General features: G+C 33.3%; 2 protein-coding genes across 5 annotated transcripts in view; both read left to right on the top strand.

Moving 5' to 3' along the window:
• The first annotated feature begins 236 nt into the window (after positions 1-236).
• On the top strand, positions 237-13263 carry LOC122569664. 2 transcript variants are annotated; one of them, XM_043731033.1, is made up of 8 exons: positions 237-941; positions 1319-1911; positions 1994-2323; positions 2399-2467; positions 2540-3095; positions 3184-3442; positions 3540-3725; positions 3828-13263. In XM_043731033.1, the coding sequence occupies exons 1-8, from the start codon at positions 785-787 to the stop codon at positions 5476-5478; spliced, it is 3801 nt and encodes a 1266-aa protein (XP_043586968.1). In that variant the 5' UTR covers positions 237-784; the 3' UTR covers positions 5479-13263. The 2 variants fall into 2 exon arrangements, with proteins under 2 accessions (XP_043586968.1, XP_043586967.1); XM_043731032.1 differs by having other exon boundaries at positions 3166-3442.
• Positions 13264-14313: 1050 nt separating this feature from the next.
• Positions 14314-21224, top strand: part of LOC122569665 (multiple C2 and transmembrane domain-containing protein) — a 40146-nt gene continuing 33235 nt past the window's right edge. Inside the window, exons 1-2 of one of the 3 annotated variants that reach the window (XM_043731041.1) lie at positions 14314-14363; positions 14568-14875. The gene's annotated coding sequence lies outside the window, so the exon portion shown is untranslated. Of the gene's footprint in view, positions 14364-14567; positions 14876-15682; positions 15924-21224 lie in introns of those variants that run through there. The other 2 variants (XM_043731040.1, XM_043731044.1) reach the window with 2 other exon arrangements.

Raw genomic sequence — 21224 nt, 5'->3', positions numbered from 1 at the left:
TATTGATAAAAATATAGAATAAAAAATAACAATACGAAAAATAAAAATCCACAATTGATTCATAATTCTATACGTGAGAACTATTTAAGAAACATTCGATATAATCAAAACATGTTTATATCTCAGAAAAGACAGTCCTTGGATCTATGTTTACATGACTTTTTTTCATCCTCAGGAAGGATAAACGATGTTACCAAAGCTTACTTATTTCAGTGTTACCCTGTATACTGGGAAATCGCGCCGGCCATTGCGCGCTCGTGTTTTGGTCCTAAAAAGATGGCGGACTCTTGTTTTCAAGATCGGTCACATAGAAATACGATAGTTTTCAGATATCCAGCGAAAGTTGACATGTTACGTGTACAATAATACTGAGTGGATGAAATTATCGTTGCGACGAATTTACTAGTGGGATCGAAGAAGTTTCATTGAGGTTCGTAAGCGACGTGAAAGCGGTGTCTTTAGCGTGCATATTAGGCGAACTCCGAAGCGAAGTGATTTTCAGAAATTTCGGTTGTTTTCTGTGCGAAACAGAGTTCGACGAATTGGAAAACGTTATAGGGATAAAAAGGATAAGATGGTTTGATCTGAATGAACGTTCACGAGGTTTAATAACCCGACGATCGACAGCAGTGATACTTACTTGGTTAGGTTGATTGTCTGAGTATATAGACATACCTATGATAGCAGAACAAAGTTCCACGTGTTCCTCTCGGTGGTTCACGTTAAAACGTGACGTTGGATTAACCTTGTAAACATCACGTTAAATGTGTTATTCCAATCTATAATGGCGTCAAGTGATTTTGATGTGGAGCTCTTCGAACGAAGGCTTCACACATTGAAAGATTCGCAGGAGTCAATACAAGGTCTTTCTGCTTGGTGTTTGGAGAGGAGACAGCACCATAAGAAGATTGTCGCTACCTGGTTGCAAGTTCTTAAGAAGGGTAAATTTTTGTTTCAATATGAAATCATTGTTGTATTTAGTTTTAAGTTTTGTTTTTCTTTGTTTATGTTTTAAGATTTAGATTATTTGTGTTATTGGTATTGGGAAATAGAGTGATCTTAAAGGGTTTTATTAAGAATGTAAAATGTAAACTGTAATTGATGAGATATTTAATTTTTTTTGTAAAATATTAAAAATTTATGTATTATGTTATTGTAATATTTGATTATTGTCATTCAAAATATACATGCTGTTATATAAATTTTTATTTGTAATTATTTAGTTTAATACATTTTGAGATTGTTCTTGAGTTATATCATTTTTTTTTTTATTGATTTGTAACTTGTAAGATAACAGTAACATTTTCTTAAATGACAGTAAAAGTTGAGCACCGCCTTACACTTTTTTATCTGGCAAATGATGTTATACAATACTCCAAGAGAAAAAATTTTGAATTTGTGGAATCCTGGGGTACAACTCTGCAACGAGCAACGACCATGGTTAGAGATGAGAAAGTGAAACATCGTATATTAAGGATTTTTAAAATTTGGGATCAGAGACAAGTGTATGATGAAGAATTCCTGGCAGACCTATCCGGATTAATTTCAGCAGCTCCAAAGAAGAAACTAGAACCCCAGCCAACAGTACCTCCAGAAGAATTTCAAGCTGCTTTACTCATTTCTACTATGAGATCATGTGCTACACTAGAACAAGCAACTGATGCTCGATTAAGAGATTTACGTGACAGCAATATAGATATAGAGAATGCAGAAGAATTGTGTGCTTCTTTGAAAGATAGGAGAAGGGTTGAAGATGCAGAAAAGGAAGTGGATTTGGCAGTTAGAAATGTTGAGAATTATGTACGTGCATTGGAGGCAGAAATTAGAGAAAGAACTCAAGTACTTGAGCTGTTAGAACAGGCTGATCAATTTTATGAAACTCAAAGAGGTGAAGTGAAAATAGTTACTAATGTAAGTACATTAAAAAAAATCAGTGCACTATCCATAATATTCATTAATGTTTCTCAACATTCTTAAAATTCTTTATTAATAGGCTTACAGAAATTTTGGTAGTCGTGTAAAAAATTTGAAGAAAAAATTGGACGAGCTTTTACCAACATTAGTTTCACCAATTCCATCACCAGACATAAATGCTCCATCTCCAAGTCCTGATAGTGATATAGAACTTCCAGGAGAAGAAAATCAATCTCAAAATCAGTTGGGAGTTATAGATGTAGCACCACCATCTATGTATGGTTCATATTCTCATGAGTATGATCCAGTACCTGTACCAGCTCCAGAAATGGGCCAAGGCAATGATTCTGGTGATTTTACTAATAATTTTTCATCTTTTATGGGAGGAAATGTGGATTTTGGTAATATGGTAAGACACTGAAGTTAGAAGAACATATTAATTTCAATGAATATTGTTGTAAATCATTCGTTTTTCACATTAAAGCGAAACATATTTAATGAAAGATCGTTAACGCCTACTGGAATGTCACAGCAGTATAACGAATCATTGGAGGTATATATTTAATCAAAATAAACATTTATTATCTGATAAAACATAATAAAGATATTATGCATATTTTACTAGGCTAAACCAATAGAAGTAATCAACATGAGGCCCTCCAAAAATGAAAGTAATAGTGCAGATTTTAATATCTCTAGTTTCTTAAAGACTGTTCTTCCTTCCTCTGATGGATCTCAAGATCCTGGTGGTATTCCTGGTCTTGGTTTAGATATTCCAGAATCGCGAGTAGAATCTCCACAGCGTTCAAATTATAGGCACTCGCCTATACTAGGGCAGCATTCAGTAACTCCTGTGATCTCAAGAATTATGGGAAATCAAAACACACCTATTGGTGTGAATAATTGTCCTATAACCCACAGTACTCCATTACCTGTTCGAAACTTATCCGGCGAGTCGCATACTCCTTCACCGTATTCCAGTCAAAACAGCCAGAGTAACATTACTGTACCTTTTGATGGCCCGACTAATAATAATACTGTTAATCCTTTACCACCTCCACCATTACCTCCACCAATTTTTCTCGACGATGAAAACTGTTATAATAAGTTACCACCTAAGTTTCCAACGTGGACACCTACGAGTGAAACTATGAAGGAACCAGCGAAATGGGAGGAAAAGGGTATGAATTTATTTTGCAATATAACATATAAAAGCTTTGATATCAGCTCTATAAGTTTATAACATAGCAGATTCCGTAATATTTCCAGGAAAAAATAGCATGAATCCGACTTGGCCTGGTGAATGCGACGAAAAATCAAAAACCTGGATAGATGGTGATATGGATAGATGGGATGCTAGTAACGAAACTACGTGGACTAACGCTGTTAGAGGGAAAAATGAAATTTTATCTGAAACACCAGAGTCACCACCCATGTATGAGAAAGCTGGATTTACAGATCCAGTTGAATACGATGACTCTCAACCACAAGAATCTCTTTTAAGTACTGCTGGAGATGTAGATCATAGGTGAAGAATTTAATAACAGCTCGAAAAGAATCATTTCATATATGTATGCTAATCGGAGAATTTTGAGCAAAAACATATTTAATTTATTATTTTTCAGAGTAATACCTATCCCGATAACGGTAGAGAATCAATTACCATATCGTTTGATGAAAGCAGCGGATGTTGATCATCGAAACTTGATTAGTTTAACAGGAAGTCCGGCGAATCATAATGTCAACGACAATTCTATGAATGCGTTAGCTAACAGTAGCAACTTGTGGTCCACAGGCGATCAAGATTACCGGTAAGATACTGAAACTCGCTTAATTATTAGAATTTTGTAGGATTGCAATAGCATTTTTAATTTTCACCGTAACAACTTTAATGCTTTGTAATACGGAATCAGGCAACACATGCAACCAGGCGATATTGTGGAAAGCGTCGACATGGAAATGTCGGACGACGAGACTGACAGTAAGCCAAAGGGGAGGGTTTTAGTTGACGTTCGATCACAAGACAGGGATATGAGAGTCGGTAATCAATCAGCGACTTCACAGCACATGGACATGGACATGCGAATGATTCCGCTTCCCGCGGGTCAAATGCCAGGATCTCACGGACAAATAATGCAAGACGTGCACATGATGCATTCAGGGCCTCTTCCTCCCCCACCTCCGCCACCGCAGTTTCACCCAGGCCAACCATCATTTCATCAAGATCAAACAGACTTTCGACACAATCCCGCAGAATTTCATCCAGCTCAATCAAATTTTCATCAAAACAGGCCACCGCCAAATTTCATCCAAAACCAGCAGGATTTTCCACAAGAATTCCATCAAATGCACCAAACTCAGTCAGAATTTTCAAAGCAAGAGTTTGAGTATCGTGAAAATCACGCATTACGACCTAATCAGGAGTTCCTTGGTGAGCCACAAATGCGTGGCAGGTATTCCCAATCAACGGAGCATCAGCATAGAGATATCGGTTTTCATCGGAACGACCGAGGAGGTCGAGGTGGTCGTGGTTTTCCAAGGAACCGACGAGACAGATATTCGGATGATCACAAACAAAGGAACCTTCAAAACAGTCGCAAATCCCGATCGCAAGAACAACATCAAAGATCGTCCCCAGAAATCCTACCAAATAGTCGCCCTTTACTGGTACCAGCACCAGACACTGTTGTCATTCTCGACGAAGATGGTATGCCCATAGGACTGTCCAACGAAAACAAAGCGCCAACGAATGCAGAGCATCTTCCAGACACCGAACAAGAAGAAAACTGTCAAGATCGTAGATTACCACACGGCACACCAAACTCACGGAGCCTCGACCAGCAATCTGTATACTCAAGTGGTTCGAATCTTCACGAACACGAGTCTGAACCTCCAATTATGGAGCCGGACGAACAACAAGTAATGAACCAAGTGACTGTTGTACCCGTGATAACGGAGCCTAAAGACTCGCAGCACAATCAATATGTTCCTGTCTCAGAATATGAAGAGCACATCGAACCAGAAGCTGTAATCTCAGAGAAGACCTGTGACAGTAGCGAATCTATTGAAAATACGGGTCAAGAAATGAATCTGCCCGAGCAGTCGCAACAGCAACATATACCAGATCAAGTGGACGATCTTGGAAATTCAACACCAAGCAACGAATTGAAGAGACCGTCGACGAATGGTAGCTTCGACGAGAGCGATGTTAGCTGTAGTAAAAAGAGGATCGTGTCGAACGGGCCGCAGACACCGACAGAGTCTGACGCCGGTTTGAACGGGCCGATACCACAGGCCTCGGCGGAGTCACATCAAGGGATGTACGACTTCGACGGTCCTGTTGGGCCGAACTTCCGACCGCGTCTCGGTGGTCCGGTTCCATTTCCTCCTTGGAGGGGTGGTCCACCTCGGGGTAGGGGTTTCAGGGGTGGTCCAAGAGCTCCGTGGATGGACAGGGGACCTCGTGGACCTGTGATCGGTAACTTCATGCCGAGGGGACTGAAACGCGGTGGACAATTTAGGGGTAACGGCTTCAGAGGTCGGGGACGTGGTAACAATTGGTAGAAAGTGCATGAATTCTCTCTATTAAGAAGGATAAAGAGGAAAACAAGAAGGAAAGAAACTTTCGCTGCAGTTTTTACCAAGGAAGGAATATACACCGTTTTTGAAAAATAAGAAAGAACGATCGTTTTTTTGTATTCTGTACATACGTATTAATTACTGCGTGAAAAAAAGAAACCCACTGTGGAATCGTCACATAGGGAGATCGTTGTGTGTATCTCTGGACGTACAGACGGGGGAATGGGGTTAAGAGTTGGTGTGATCCTAGACGAGGTGATTTTCCTTGTCTTAGATTCACACTTCTTTGTGCGATTGATTCGCCTATATACATATATAAATAAAACTACATAGATAATATAGATATAAAGGATGTACACGTACATATAAACGCATTCTCTCTCTATCTCGTTTTCTTGCTCCGTCTCTTCATGCTCTTTGAAGAAACTTGATTCGATTCTCAGATACATGTACACGCGTTTATTACAAAGTACTAGATGTATTATCGAAGCAGGACCATCAACGTTACATTGATACAACCTTGTCGTTAGCACTTCTAATCAGTGCTGATACAAGTATTGATGGAACAAGGGACATTATACAATGTATACGGTTGTTGCTTCGGTAATGGTCGATATTTTACCTCCTAGGATTTTATGTAAGACAAAAGAAACTTCTGTTTTACGTACATATGTGTTATTACAAGTACAAGCAAGGTGAAAAAAGAAAGAATATTTATATGTCAGGTAAAAATGATTTTGCTTTAGCGTTGATCCTTTTAGCCTTTAAAGGTGAATGTTACGTGTCGAAACGAGGAAAGCAAAAAAGGAAGAAAAGGAGAGCAGCTCTAGGCCTTTAGAATTCGTTTCACGGATCGCTTCTCTTTATTCACTTGCCTATTAACCAGAAATAAAACGCTAATTGCCTGTTTTTCTCCGCCTGTCCACATTTTTAATCGTTTCATCGAGGCTCGTTTATAAACAGGCATGTCAAATGAATCTTCAAAGTGTATTAATAAAAATGCAATGTTTATGTTCTGGTCCACTTCGTACATTTCCCCCACTTTTTTCACGAGTAATATACATAATACATAATAACATGTGTTCATTTCGTTTTTTTGCGAGGAGAGCTCGAATTTGAATGAAAGAAAAAAAACGAAAACGAATGTTATATTGTAAAGACGAATGCGCGAAATACAATAGATATAAGAGCAGGTCGTTATTGAATATATTACAATCCAATATCTTACAATCATTTTTATTTTGTTCTTGTTTTTCCTATTGCGAAGGAACAAAGACGATTGCACGAAAAAAAGAGAAAAGAAAAAAGAAATGTGACGAACGAGTTCTGTTGACGATGGTTCGTTTGCCTGACCAACCCGTTTTCTTTTCATTTCGTTTCTTCTTTTTTCATCCACTGCGTTGAATGTTCTCGAGCGTTTCTCATCTGTGACAAAAAAGGAAAATAGATATGTCGATGGAGTTTTTTTTTTTTTTACAAAGAATTGTAAAACTATGTGTGTGTATATATATAAATATGTATATATATATATATACATATACGTATTTACATACATACATTGTGATCGTAAAAACATCGGTAGTTTCTTTATTAGCTAACTGAAAGTTTCTTTTTATGTATCTTGATTATTCGTTTTACGAATCTCATCGCTCGATTGTGGATGTTTACGTATTTACATGTTTACGTATTTGTGGGAAATTTATGGATGCAAAAGTGTAAGAAATGTGTAAAAATATATAAAATATCCAAAGTAAGGTATTTGTTACAATATTTAGTGAGTGAAACAAATTTAGTTACAATATTTAATGAATGAAAGAATTTTGAATAATTTGCATAAATATTTATAATCTACTACTCTTCACAGAAAAGAATTTTTGTGAAAAATGATATTCTGAAACTCGGGTAGCAAGCAAACGAATCATTATCTTGAATAAAAACGAAAAATACATGTAGATATCGATAGCGAAATGCACAGGAATTAAGTGTAGCAAGATAAATCCTTGGAAAACTAATTGACTGTTTAATAAAACATTGCAATTTACCGAGGACCTTGCCAGCACTCGACAAACCGTACTCCTGTTTAACGTACATTGTATTTTTTTCGTATTTGTTTAAAGCATTCCGTGATAAAGAAGAAAGAGAAATGAAATTTCCGTAAATGAAAATAGAGAAATTTATTTTCTCTACTTATAATGGAAGATAGTAGAGGAACTAAAGCGCGGCTTTCTATTGCTTTCCTTTAAAGATTCGTAAGTTCGATCGCAATATTGTGATTTTATGTAGATCCATAGTTCTTTCACTCTTTTCCCTGTTTGATCAATTTTTTCTTTTATTTTCTGTTATCCTTATTTTAATTAATTCACATATATTAATCATTTTTGTTTTACCTTTTTTTTTAACAGACCTAAGGTACTTACGGACTTATAGATCATTTTATTTCATATCTTTAGAAACAATGTTCTTTTACTTCTATTTTTCACTTTTTATTTTAGAAATTCACGGACGAAGGTATATGAATTATTATTTATAGATTACAAAAATTTATCTTTTCTTATTACGACTCGTGAAGTTTATATTATTTGACTATCTGAAATTTCTATGGATCTACCTCGATTCGCCTACTATCACAGAAAATCGATTTTTGGTTCTTCCTTACGTTATCTGTGTTTTATAATTCATGTGGCCTAAGACCTAAGAGATAACTTACTCTTTTTCTGTTCAAACATTTTTACTTATTCTAACATATCGAAATTTTTAAACTTTTAAATAATCTTCAATATACTTTAAAACGCTTTCAACAACTATTTCATCGATTATGATGTTGCAAATGATATGTGAGAAGCAAGTTCATTGATATGTTACGATAAAAATGTTCTATTTGGTAAATATATACACTTATTAGTCAATGCGTGGATTTATGTAACGTTTCAACAAAATTATTAATTAAGTATGAAAATGTCCATTATTCTTGGTAAATGTATTCCTTCCTTAAATAATGCATGTGTATGATTATGATCTATTATTAAAAACCTAAATTTCATTGTTTGCGAATACATTTACTTATAAAATTGATACATGCACAAATTGACTAGATGTATAAATTTATTATAACGAATAGTTTTAATTTCTCACATCATGGAAAATCTTCAATATCTCAATTCTATCGTTACGTTACTGGTTCTATTGCTTCCTTTTGCAAGAGTTTTAAAGGGCGAACGCTGGTGAATTTCAAAGAATGTGGCGGGATGTGTATCGATTTGTATATACCAGCGCGTGATAGATACGAATATATAATACTTGTAACACGAGCACGTACAATGGCCTGAACAGAATGTATAAAATACATATTGTACCGTTTTTAGCGTTATATCATTACCTTTTTCTTCGCGCATAAAGCAAAAGCAAGGAGGAAGAGATATGCCCATTAACGGTCCTCTACTATTTCACCACTCTCACCGCTTGCTTTCTCTTTCAATTTTTTTCAACTTTTGTAATCGAGTTACCGAGTGAAAATTAATAAAAAATATAAATCGCGTGCATATGTATCTCTGCTTGAAATTTTAAGCCTGGTGAATTGCGTTTCGCCACGAAATTCGCAATTTCCGCCCTTTGCGGTCTCCATCTATACAATCGATCCTAAAATCAATCAATCTGACCGTTAAAACTGACAATAATTCTGTAAACCATTTCTATAATTTTTTAAATATTCCTCTTTTAAAAGTAATTAAAATAATCATTCGTTTCGTCAGTAAAGTCTTAAAAAAAAAAAGAAAAAATCGAAATATCGATCGTTTGTACGGATTGGATTGCAAAGAGTGAAATCTACTCGAAATTTTACAAAGGATCTTATAAAATAGAATTCACTCAAAATCTTATGTATCGGCGAATGTGTATACTGGATAGGCTTGTTATAAATTAGAATAATGCATATATATAAATGTATATATACATTGACAGAAAGTTTGAAAGGTAATCTTGGCAGCTCGAGCAATGTGTTTCGCGTGTCATCGTTGCTACGTTATTTGCTTACAAAGGAATTCACAAAGTTGAAGATATATCCTAAGCTGAATTCTTTGTTCGCGAGGCTACATATTGTGGTATCGATTTTGGCTAGCGATGCACGCGATACACCATGTGTGCGTGATTTTGGTGTTCTACCAATTCCTAGCATGAACTTTCATGTTGTTTTACTTAAAATGATTAATACGCGCAAATGTATATGTATATATGTGTATATATGATATTTTCGGTAAAGAGAAAAGCGCGAAAGTGATTTATGTAGCAATGTAACACACGAACTGTTGGGAATATTTTTGCGAAGCAAATGTGCAAATATATCCCCGATGATCGCTCGTTTTGAAGAGGTGCAATTTGTTTCTAGATAAAACAACCCTTGAATGAAACTCGAACGATAATAGACGATTTATACACCTCGACTTCCTCTTTCATTTTTCTTATATCTAACGATATACATACAAGTATAATTCTTTATTTAAACATACATAATTCCTTTATTTCCTGATTTTTCACGTTGATAGCTCGCGATAGCTGATTTTATGGCTTGCAATTCTAACAACTTTTGTTTTTATTTTCTTAAACCGAATAAATTGCATGTTAATACAAAATTGGATAGACTTTAGAGACGTACAAGTGGATAAAAACTAGAAAGCTGTAACGCTGTAATGATAGTTTAGAAGTCGAGTCGTTTGTTATTACGTTCCGGCAAGTAGCTGTATCGGTCAAGTTTCATTTGAGCGGTTTTATCGCGATATCGAGAAACAGAGGCAACGTTATAAATGTGTGACAGTGATGTTTGAGCAATGTATATGTATATAGAGCAGAACGTAGATTGATCTTGCGTGTGCGTGCAATGGAAAGTGCAAATAAGTCTGTGGGTAAAGTGCCTTCACTCGAAGTAACGAATTTCGCTTCATTAAGCGGAAGTTTATTACTGGTGTCTCGATCATTCAGTTTCACTTTCTCTTTAAAATTGTTCGTTCGCCTGTCGATATATATATACATTCTTTTTTGTTGATGATTAATTTATTTATTGAATGTTATCTTCTGACCTGAGAATGCTCGATATTGATTACATAATTCTTTTTACTCCTTAGTATTTGTATATAAGTTCATTGTACTGTTTAAGTTTAAAAAAGAAAATGAAAGAATCACCGATAGGCGGATAAACCGTGAAGAAATGAGCAAAAAACCGGCTCTTTGTAGTTTTTCCACATAGTATTTCAAAACTTCTGATACGGTAAGCGTAGTGGCAATCGATCTGAGGTTCTATTAATAAATCAGACCGATTATCCCGGACGATAATCTCGCAAAGTAGGCTATTGTTTAATTATTTAATAATAGATCGTGAATGAGTTTTATATTCTAACGTAAAACCGCATTCTGCATACCGTGTATGCTGACAATATTTTTTGTACCTTGTCCAAACAAAAATGGGGTCGATTGTTTATCGTGATCGCCGTTTGTAAAATCGTGATTTCCTGTGATCTCGTAAGAATTTTCAGTTCCAAACTCCAGCGGGAATATTTTCTTCGTTGTATTCTTTAAAAGAGACGAACAAGAAAGCAAAGCTGTAAAGCGATATAAATATAATGTATGTATTATATATTATATTTGTATGTACATAATACAGTATTATATTTAAGATATATAGATACTTAAAGAATATCGAAGTTCGATGAGATATATACATATATATATATTTGTATTGCACAATCATTTTATCGTTGTTGCCTTTATATTAAGGTACAATATATTGAGAGAAACTGAAAAAAAGGAGAAACGAAAGTTCTTTTGCAACACGAGTTCGATTGTTATACGATACATGTTACGTTTCTTTATTAGGAAACGATATATCATAATATTGTGATGTGTAAACCCTGCAATCCTAAGGGCTTCATAGAAATACCTTTGACTCTTTGGCTGACGCTTTTTAAGCAGCGCTTCCGGTCGTCGCAGCTCTGTTATGTAATTGACGGGATTAAATGCAAAGGAAATGCAAGTTATACCTTACCAAACAGTTCAGCGCTCAAACGACTAAAGCTAGAAGCATACGTTCCATTTTGGAAATTTTCTACTGTGTTACCTAACGTACAGTGGCTCACGAAAGTATTTTAACACTTACTATACACTATACATAACTTATATGTTAGTTATACGTACTGTAGATGTGTTACAGGAGATATTTTAAAATTTCATTAGCGCTATAATGAGACACGAGTGCTATGATTACGTTGGAAAAATTGGAAATCAATTTGAAAATGTATATATAAATTACAAGATATTTGTTGTAAACATACATTTGATAAAAAATTAGTATATGTACATTATGAACAGGCATCTTAAATATAATAACTGTCAAAAACAATCTAACTAAATGAATTTAAGACTTAATATAATGGACAATTGACTAATACTTCTCTCATTTCTTTATAAATGTGAAATATATACTTGCACTAAATGTCTCGTAGTTTTTATATACATTTTAAGGTTTGTTTCAAATTTTACCAATACATATAATCATGGTAGTTGTGTTTCAATAACATATACCATCATACATAATATATTAATAAAAATATATAGGAGGTTACTTTTGTGATCAACTGTATGTACATATGTATATTCTATACTTCATGGTATACTTGCAACAAACTTCTCTTCAAAGTTTCATACTTCCTTGCACCTTTGCATTTAATATCATCAAACTTTTGTATCAAATGTAATTCTGTTGTTTCTATGAAATTTTTTAATAGACACACTGAAAAGTTATATTACTAGTTTATATAATGGTAAAATTAGAGAAAGAAGTATTCTTTTGTTTAATTATTGCGTGAAAAATATTACACCCTTCTTTGTCACGCCCTCTTTAGGAAAAATTTCGTAATCGAACCATTCAAATTCTCAGGGATCTCGGTACATGGAATATAGGTTATTTATGGTATTGAGCGATAATGGTAGCGAACCATAATGAAGTTATGCTATATAACAACATTGTATAGTGCATAAAGATATATTGGCAATGTGTGTTGCGATAATCAAACGATATTATGTCATAATTGGCTTACATTCACACTACTTGTTCATATGGCAGATTGCCAAACATAGTTGCCAACCACAGTTGTCCGAAACGTTGTTTGCGAATATCACCTGCTGCTCAAGAACAATTTTATTTTTGAAACCTAAGGATAGAAAAATATTTATGACGTAAAATTATGATGAAGTTAACGATAAATTCAATTAAAATTTTCTTAGGATAAAAGAGATAAATTTCTAGTATGTAACGTTACATTGTGAATGTCGCAGAGTGCGCTGACTTACAACGGTTTTATCATTGTCGGTAAATCAGATTCATATCATTAGACTGCGGATGTTTATGCAATTTGATATTTTTATAAACATAGTTAAAGAAGTCGTATCTAAATAGAAATTTGTTTCATCTGCTAAGTATCATAATAAGTGCTTTAAATATCTTATATATCTTTACATATTATATTCTATAGATTTTTCGAATCTTAAATTTGCAAATCGCAGTCTATACGTTATGTATTGACTTTTGTTTGAAAAAAGTACTACAACTGATTATTAAAAGTTTTAGATCTGATTTTTAAATGTTTTTTGAATGTTAAAAGCAGGATTCGAATATTTGAAGGACCAACTGATTTATTATTAAGAATAACATTTGAATTTCGTAAATGACTGTGATATATTACTTTCGATGAGTATCAAGCTTAAATAAAGGAAATATCTATCTTATTCACAGCATGATATATTTACAAAATTATGGCCTTTTAACCTAGGTGTGCCACAGTGGATACATAACTCATATCCTTTTAGAGAGAAAACAAATGAAGCAAATGATATAATCACACGCACGTACATATATAGTGTTTATTATTTATATCCTGTTGATAGACAGAATAACTTGCAATTTGTGATTTTTAACCGGAAACTTCTCGAACTAATATTTCTAGTGGCCAATAAAATAACAATTCAAAATAGCATTTGTGGTAATTTATAATAAATAATAATTCTTTTTGAAATTTATGTTTTAGGTAAAACGTTACGTAAAATGTTAAGAATTGGAATGTTGTTTCAATTTGCCGCGTACTTTGTGGCTAAATATTTGAAAAGGATGATCATGGAAGAGTAAGGAGAGTAAGACAGTTTCGAACGGACAATAAATATCAAGGGAGAGCTACTCTGTAATGGTATGCAAAATCAAACAGAATTTCTTTAATAAATATTTAATTTTGCAATAAAATAATTTTCTGAAATAATTTTCTTAAATAATGTATAAGTAAAAAGAAAGAACATATAAAAATAAAAGATGAATGAACATGATACTTTTATTATTCTAAATAGAAATTTATAAAAATGATAATAAATCTTCTATATTTCATATAGAAAAAAATGTTAATTTTTTTCAATCTCATTCTTTGTTGATGTACCCTTTTTTAGAGATTAGAGAAATTGGAATATTAAAAAAGAACAGGAGTTGCGTGCAAACGTTGAACAGGTGTGGTACATTCTTCTAATTATCTTAATGTACCTTCCTTAATTAATAAAATCTTGATGCGGAATTCAGTTTCGCATCACGCATTGTAAGATTTTCATTACTGAAATAGAATCTGCTTCCTTCAGCAAAGTCGAGAGTTCTTCAACAATCTACCTCTTTCAAGTTCACCAAAGAATCATATGCACTTCATAAAAACGTATTTCGTTGGATTGAGGTAAGTCGATAAAGTGTTCTAAGTTTATTTATTTCGTGATCAATGCATTTAATTAATCTAATCCTTTTTTCAGTCATTAGAAAATTCAGAAGTCTATAGAATATACAAAACTGGAATTAAGAGGTATTGCATATTTATAAAAATATTGTCTACACTGCCTGCCATATGTTAATAAACTATATAGCACAAAAATATTATAAATTACATATGGCAGAAATTATTGATAAACAATTTTTGAAAATTTCTATCAATTACATTTATTCAAAATGACTAAAAATAATCTAATAATCAATAAAGAACAAAATTCTATTTATCTATGAATTGCAGGTATTTAAATGGTTGGTGAAAAACTGACCTAATATACGTATAAAGTGGACAACACTCGAATAGTCGTTGCATACACAATGCTTATCTACGATTGTTCGTTTCCCTGCCTGTTCTTCAATTGTTCATTCCACGCGACCCCTCTCGGAAGCGTCAAAATTTCGAAAGACGTTATTGGCCTGGCAGAGACCACGTTGGCGCCGTTTTGTCGTACGTCAACGTCGTCCACGAAAGCGTACATGTGCATAGTGATGGCATTGATCCTCACCTCCGTACGGCGTCAACAGGCTACAAAAAAAAGTGGCCACTTTGTGAGTATTTAACTATTTGCTGATGCATGATATGTATTTTTAAACGGTTTGGTCATATCCATCAATCTCTATTATAGAGATTACTTGTTATAAATTACATTTATAACATGAAAAGATATTTTTTATATTCATTATGATAAAATAATGAATTATAATATTGCGATTTGATGTTGAAAATGACGAATGGATTAAGTGGAATGGTAAATTGTTTAATTTAAGTTTAGAGAAACATTTCTTAAGTTTAATAGGATAACAAAATGAATCACAATATTGTGTTTCGAAATTAAAAATGGGAAATGATAGGATTTTAATGTTACATTTGTTCCAATATTATATACAAGTAACATAACTTTCTCTAATAAGTAGTTTTAATATATTATAAAACTAATGTTACACTTGTTTCAGTATCATATACATATAACATAACTTTTTCTAATAATAATAGCATTAATATATGATAAAATAAAGTAAAACATTCATTATTTCCACACTTTCGTACAACTTAAACCTATTTTCCGTAAGTCCTGAAAAAGAACATTTATAATGTTTGATAACAATACACAAATATAAGTTGAACTCCTAAGAACGTGAAAATAGAACCGATATCTGTATCATACCTACTCTAAGTAAATAACTACTTGAAAACAACTCCATGTTACAGGACGATAAATATTTTCGTCAGACCCATCGCTACCAGTGTATCTCCATCTTTTGCACTGGTGGTTGTTCGGTTGGGTCGATAAAGCCTCTTTCCCTCTCTATTACTCCTACTACTTCTCCTTATCTTCTATCCTTATTACACCGTTCTCCCTTCCAATGACACTGCAAAGAGTAGGGGTAGGAGTATTCGAGCAAAATGGGGAATCGCGAGTTTTGTCAGTGGCCTCTCGGACACGAAAGCGTCGGGTTTACGAAGGGTGGTATGTTTCTTGCGCCTTCTCGTCGGTTCAGCAAAATTTCACGCGGTCGTATTGTTCATTTTTCGTGTTGTATCATTCGATAAGTGCAACATCCATCGCATCGTGGTGCCCCTCAAGGCGATCATAAGGTAATGTGTTCAACATTTAAATTGCATGCTACGCCTACGCAACGATAGGTGGTGATGTTCTTGTGACAGAAATACACACACATACACATGCCTACATAGACAGTAAGACACACCTGCATACGCGAAACGAAGTAATTTTTCATTTTTAAGAATGCTCTGCTGGTTAGGTTTGATGAAAAAAAGATGAATGATGAGAAAGAGGTTAAGAAATGCGAAGTAAGATTAGAGACAAAGTGCAAGAGCATGTAGATGGATACAGGAAAAATATTCTTATCAAAACGGATTGATGGATATGATGACTGCGGATGTTTATGGAAATTTATGTTTTTATGAACACGACTGACAAAATGGGACTTCACCCTTTTGAGACGAATCTTTTTTTTTAGCAATGAATCTGATAATGTACGAACTATAATGTATTTGAATCGAGAGACATAAATAAAATGTAATCTTTTAAATGAGATATGAAGTTCTTCCTATAATGGAATGTCGAAAAAATTCAAATTTTCAGCAGTCGTTCTAAAAGCTGTCTTGGGACATAGTGTACCATTAGTCTCGAAAAGGTCAATTAGGAAAAAATGGAACCTAAGTAAGAATTTCATTCTTCAAATATTACATTTTGTACGTTTTTAAATATTGTCTACATTTTGTATATGACTGTATATTTAAGTTTTCTATAGGTGCATAAACATCCGCAGTGTAATAACGCCACACAAAGTTGAAAGTAAGAAAAAAAGTTGTAGAATCGCGATATTGAAAATTGGACGAGGACGTAACGAGATTTCGTGTGAATTTTAGCAGAAAAGTTTGACAATCGATCGGGAAACTCGAGGGGAAATTCGGTTAAGACTTAAGGTACCTAGAATTGTCCAGAAAATCTTATTAGTGCTGTGTTTATTTAACAAAACGAAGAACGTGATGTATGTTTACGGAAGCTAAGTCAATAAGGAAAAAGATTGCGGAATCGGATGCATTACGGAATATGTATAACCACGCGATAGGTAGCGTATTAAGAGCCATGCAGCATAAGATTATTTAATCTGTGCAAGAAATTCGTTCTTTGTCGCATTATTAACAAATCATCGAGTTATGAACGAAGATTTCAGATTTCCTTAATTCACTTCTCTTCTTCTATTTTGTTCTATATAACTTCAAAATAAAATTCGAATCATTTATGTAATTTATAATTGAACAAATTTCATCGTATTGATTTTAATATCCAAACAAATATATTCATGAATTAAAAAAAATTGTAAATGTCGAAAGAGGAAATTTCTAATTTATTAGTTCATTTCGTATTAGTTAGTTATAGATACATGATGTAAATATTATTACAAGCTTTTTTACTTTTCAGAATCGAAAGTAAAATTTTTTCTTGAAAATAAATTTCTAATTTGTTCCTTATTAATTGGTTATAAATATACGATAAAAAATGGTACCGTAATTTGGCCAATTGAAAACGTTGAGAAACTGCATCGAAATGTTTCTTCGAATCGACGAAACGTTTTCCTTTTTTAACCATACAGTCTTCTGATGGTGGGAAGCGCTTTGATTAAAATTTTAATTTGCTCTCCTTAATAGATTCTGCAAAGCCCAGCAAGTTGAACAGACTGTCGAGAATATTAAAGCATAGCGTTGGAATGATTCTGAAACATTGCGTCGGACAGGGAATTTAATACGGTAAATGGTGAGATAAGTTCGCTGCACGAAACTTCCAAATATCTTGTCTTTTTTCTTAAATCTAAAGAAACCACTGTCGCGGAAAGGAATGCGAACTATGTTATCGCGTGTCTGATCCATTTGAAGCAACAAATAGAATTTTAAGTTTGGAAAGAACGTTGTGCGATACAATGTACAAATACAAACGTGATCTGATACAAGTGGAGAAAAATGTTTGAATTCAATGTTGCACGACAAGATACTTCAAAAATGAATTTTTTATAAACAATATATTTATTGCAAAAATTTTAATATTCTGTTATCTTGTATTACTTTGAAATTTTCGAATTTCGATTTTATGAAATTCATAGTAAAAAAATATCATCTTTTTATTGTTATTATTTTTATAATTCTTTATTCATTAACAATGAATTATTATTGACGAATAAATTTTTATTTGAATAAAGGTTATCATAAAATTAAAAGGATATTCTAAACCAAGCATCCAAAGTAGTAGATTATTAGTAGTTTTTTTCTTATTCATATTCGGTATATTATATATTTTTTTAGATTCTTTATAATATCTTATATATCTTTATTTCCGCTTGCCTTTCGGCTTTGCGGTGGCCTCCGGTTTACATTGAATAAAAATACACTGGATTCCCTATAATAAGTTTGCTACCAATAAATATTATGGGTCACAGATGATCCACGTGGAGCCCAATGTTTCAACATATTTCCTACTCCACGTGAGCCTAACTCAAAACCATTTTAACCCTTCCAAACGATACAAACGCACATACTTATTTATAAAAGAAGTATATTCTGCTATAATGAATGAAGATCATTTTCTTTGCATTTTCTACATACTACACACATTAATGGCTGCCTTGATTCGTTTACTGACAGAAGGAGTGGATAAGATGTTGTTTGCGAGTAGCCTAATCGTGAGATAAGCGTAAGCAACAATGCAGCATTTCTTCAAGCGGCACGACCATATATCGATCTGCAGGTTTTAATATACTCGCTAATATAAGGGGAACATTTTATATCCCTTCATAACCTACAATGTTCTACAATATACTTCTTTCTCAGTATTCTTTCTCCGTATTCACTTCACATATCTGATCGTTTCTATATGGATTAATATATTGAAACTTTTAAATAGGGTTCTTAAATATATTTCTGTAGATAAATGTTTTATTTAGAAAAATTTTGTAGCTGTATCAGAGTCCTTTTGCACAATAATTTATCAAGTAATAATATTAGCGAGTCGGTAAGTTATTTATAGGTTATTGTGGTCTATGGACTTGTGTTTTATGAATTCACATTGTTACAATCTTGTAGTTTTGCAGTTTTACAAATTACAGGTTATAGATTATAAGCTCCTATTTTAGAATTTTGCAAGTTACAAATTGCAGGTTATAGATTTCTATCTTGCAATTTTACAGTGATAAGTTTAAAATTTCATTAATTATGTTTATTTATTTATTTGTAAATTATGTTATGTCAGTTGTGCAAGTAAACTCATATATTAAAGTTAAATGTTAAAAGCGAAAAGGTCAATAGCAATAATTAAGTCAGTCTGAAAAGTTTTGTTTCTTTGGCGTTATTTTAATTGAAAGCGATCAATTTCCGTTAATCTTAGTAGTTCGTAATTCAATAACCACGCGATTCATCTTATCTTTGCATCGCGCCAGTGCGGAAATTTTTCTCTAGAATATGTTGATTAAATTTCACCATCATCCTTGGATGTGGTGTTGCCTCGGCGTTGAATGATATTTTTGTCAACCGTACATTTACTGATGAATTTTCTTATGTTCCTATAATCACTGTTTTAGGCAACGTTCGATCAACCTTCCGGTTCTTTAGATTGTTCCCTATGCGTATAAACAGAAACGATACATTATTTTTGGATGAACGTCGATTTTTTATCTTGGAACTTTATATCAAGATTGTAGATTTAATAATTTCTGTTAAGATATTGCGATGAAATAGTTTTATTCGTAAAAGCTAGATATTGTATTTTGTGAAATTAGTTCAATTAGAATTAAATTGCATAGAGGTAACAGAATTGCAATAAATTGAAAGGAAAATATTGAAAAGGATAAAAATTCATATATTATAAAGAGCATCGCCTTTAGGAATTAAAAATCATTTTACACAACAACAACAACATCAACAACAAAAGAGAAAAATATAAAAATTAAAAAGCAAAGATCAAAAATCTTAGTCACTATTTCTTCTAGGAATAAAAATCAACCATGGAAGAATCAAGAAATCAAAAGCCACTTTTCATTGGATAGATCAGTATAAAATTTCGTCCCAATAATGGACAAATCACGAAAAAGGAAGACAACGAAAATAAAGGAGAAAATCTGGAAGAATCGGTTAGTTGATTATTTGCAGAAAAGATTTCCGTAAAGGCTTTAACAATTGCTAACAGAGTTAATTGAAGTACATATCCTTTAGCCGTTCTCAGGCTGACAACGTAGAAAAATTAACCGAGTTGAAAATGAATTTGAGTAGATCGTCGATGACGAGCATTTTATAAGCGTCTGACCCGAGCCTCCCAGTTATTCAGTTAGCAAGTGGTATTTCTACTTACATATTTCTTTGTGCTGTTTCGTGAAATTCTGCAACGTCGTCCTCTTCCATCTCGACAGAACACAGGATCACGGTCATTCAAGTGGCCCCTTTTACTTCCTCAAGCTCGATCAGACGTTGGAATTAATTAAACCATTGTTTTCTGCTCTCTGAGCAATATCTTTGTACGTTGGAAGTATTTGCGCTGGGAAAAATCAATTGTGTACCAGGTCATGGAGTTTGAAGGGATTATTTTGTTAAGGAAGCACGATGTTCTTGGTTGGTCGTTTATCTTACTTATGTGACGAGAAACTGTGACAAGGAAGATTCTTTGATCATTTTGCTGCAAGCTCTGGGTATTTCTTGAATAGTTTAGATTAGAGAGTATTTACCAAGTGAGTTTTAAGTCAGGGGATAGGGAAAGTGAGGTTATATGCAGTATGAAGGCAGGGTAAAAGTATGTCATCTACGTTACGTATTCAAAAAATGTTAGGTTTATTCAGAATCGGTGGCGAAGTAGTCAATTTTCTTTGTTAGTTTTACAATAGTCTTTTAAAGGCAAATTAAAATTTTATATTCAAATTAAAGTATAAACTCAAATTTTAAATTCAAATACAAATTCAGATTTAACGACTCTAATTTAACCAGTTCAAATTTAAACACTCAAATACTAATTCAAATTAAAAAATTCCAATTTAAGCATTCAAATTTTAAATATCAATAAAAATTCATAAATTCAGACAAAAATTCAAATGTAGAGATTCAAATTCGAAATTGAATGATCAGGTACCTGCAAATTCAATTTTAATACTCATTTGATTCTATCTTTTTTATAGATATTCAATCAGGTGAGGATTCTAAAATAAATGAAGCATAGCAGTATCAGTATCAATAGTGACACATCAGTTATGATTCGAAGGCTATTTAAAGCGCCCTCCCACGAAGTCCTTAATTGATCAAAAGGAAGTCAACTAAAACGACTTCTATTAACTTGGTGAACCAATTAAAAGTAATAGTAAATAAAGGACAAACGCAAACGTGCATTCAGGAATTCAA

This window comes from Bombus pyrosoma, linkage group LG7, assembly GCF_014825855.1.
Source record: "Bombus pyrosoma isolate SC7728 linkage group LG7, ASM1482585v1, whole genome shotgun sequence".
Classification (NCBI taxonomy): Eukaryota; Metazoa; Arthropoda; class Insecta; order Hymenoptera; family Apidae; genus Bombus; species Bombus pyrosoma.
This window is presented reverse-complemented; position numbering and strand designations above follow the sequence as displayed.

Bases quoted from the DNA above. Each gene is read 5' to 3' on its own strand.
- LOC122569664 (XM_043731032.1), top strand. From the start codon at position 785: ATGGCGTCAAGTGATTTTGATGTGGAGCTCTTCGAACGAAGGCTTCAC. The intron at 942-1,318 runs GTAAATTTTTGT...CTTAAATGACAG, and splicing joins GTTGCAAGTTCTTAAGAAGG to TAAAAGTTGAGCACCGCCTT. The intron at 1,912-1,993 runs GTAAGTACATTA...CTTTATTAATAG, and splicing joins AAGTGAAAATAGTTACTAAT to GCTTACAGAAATTTTGGTAG.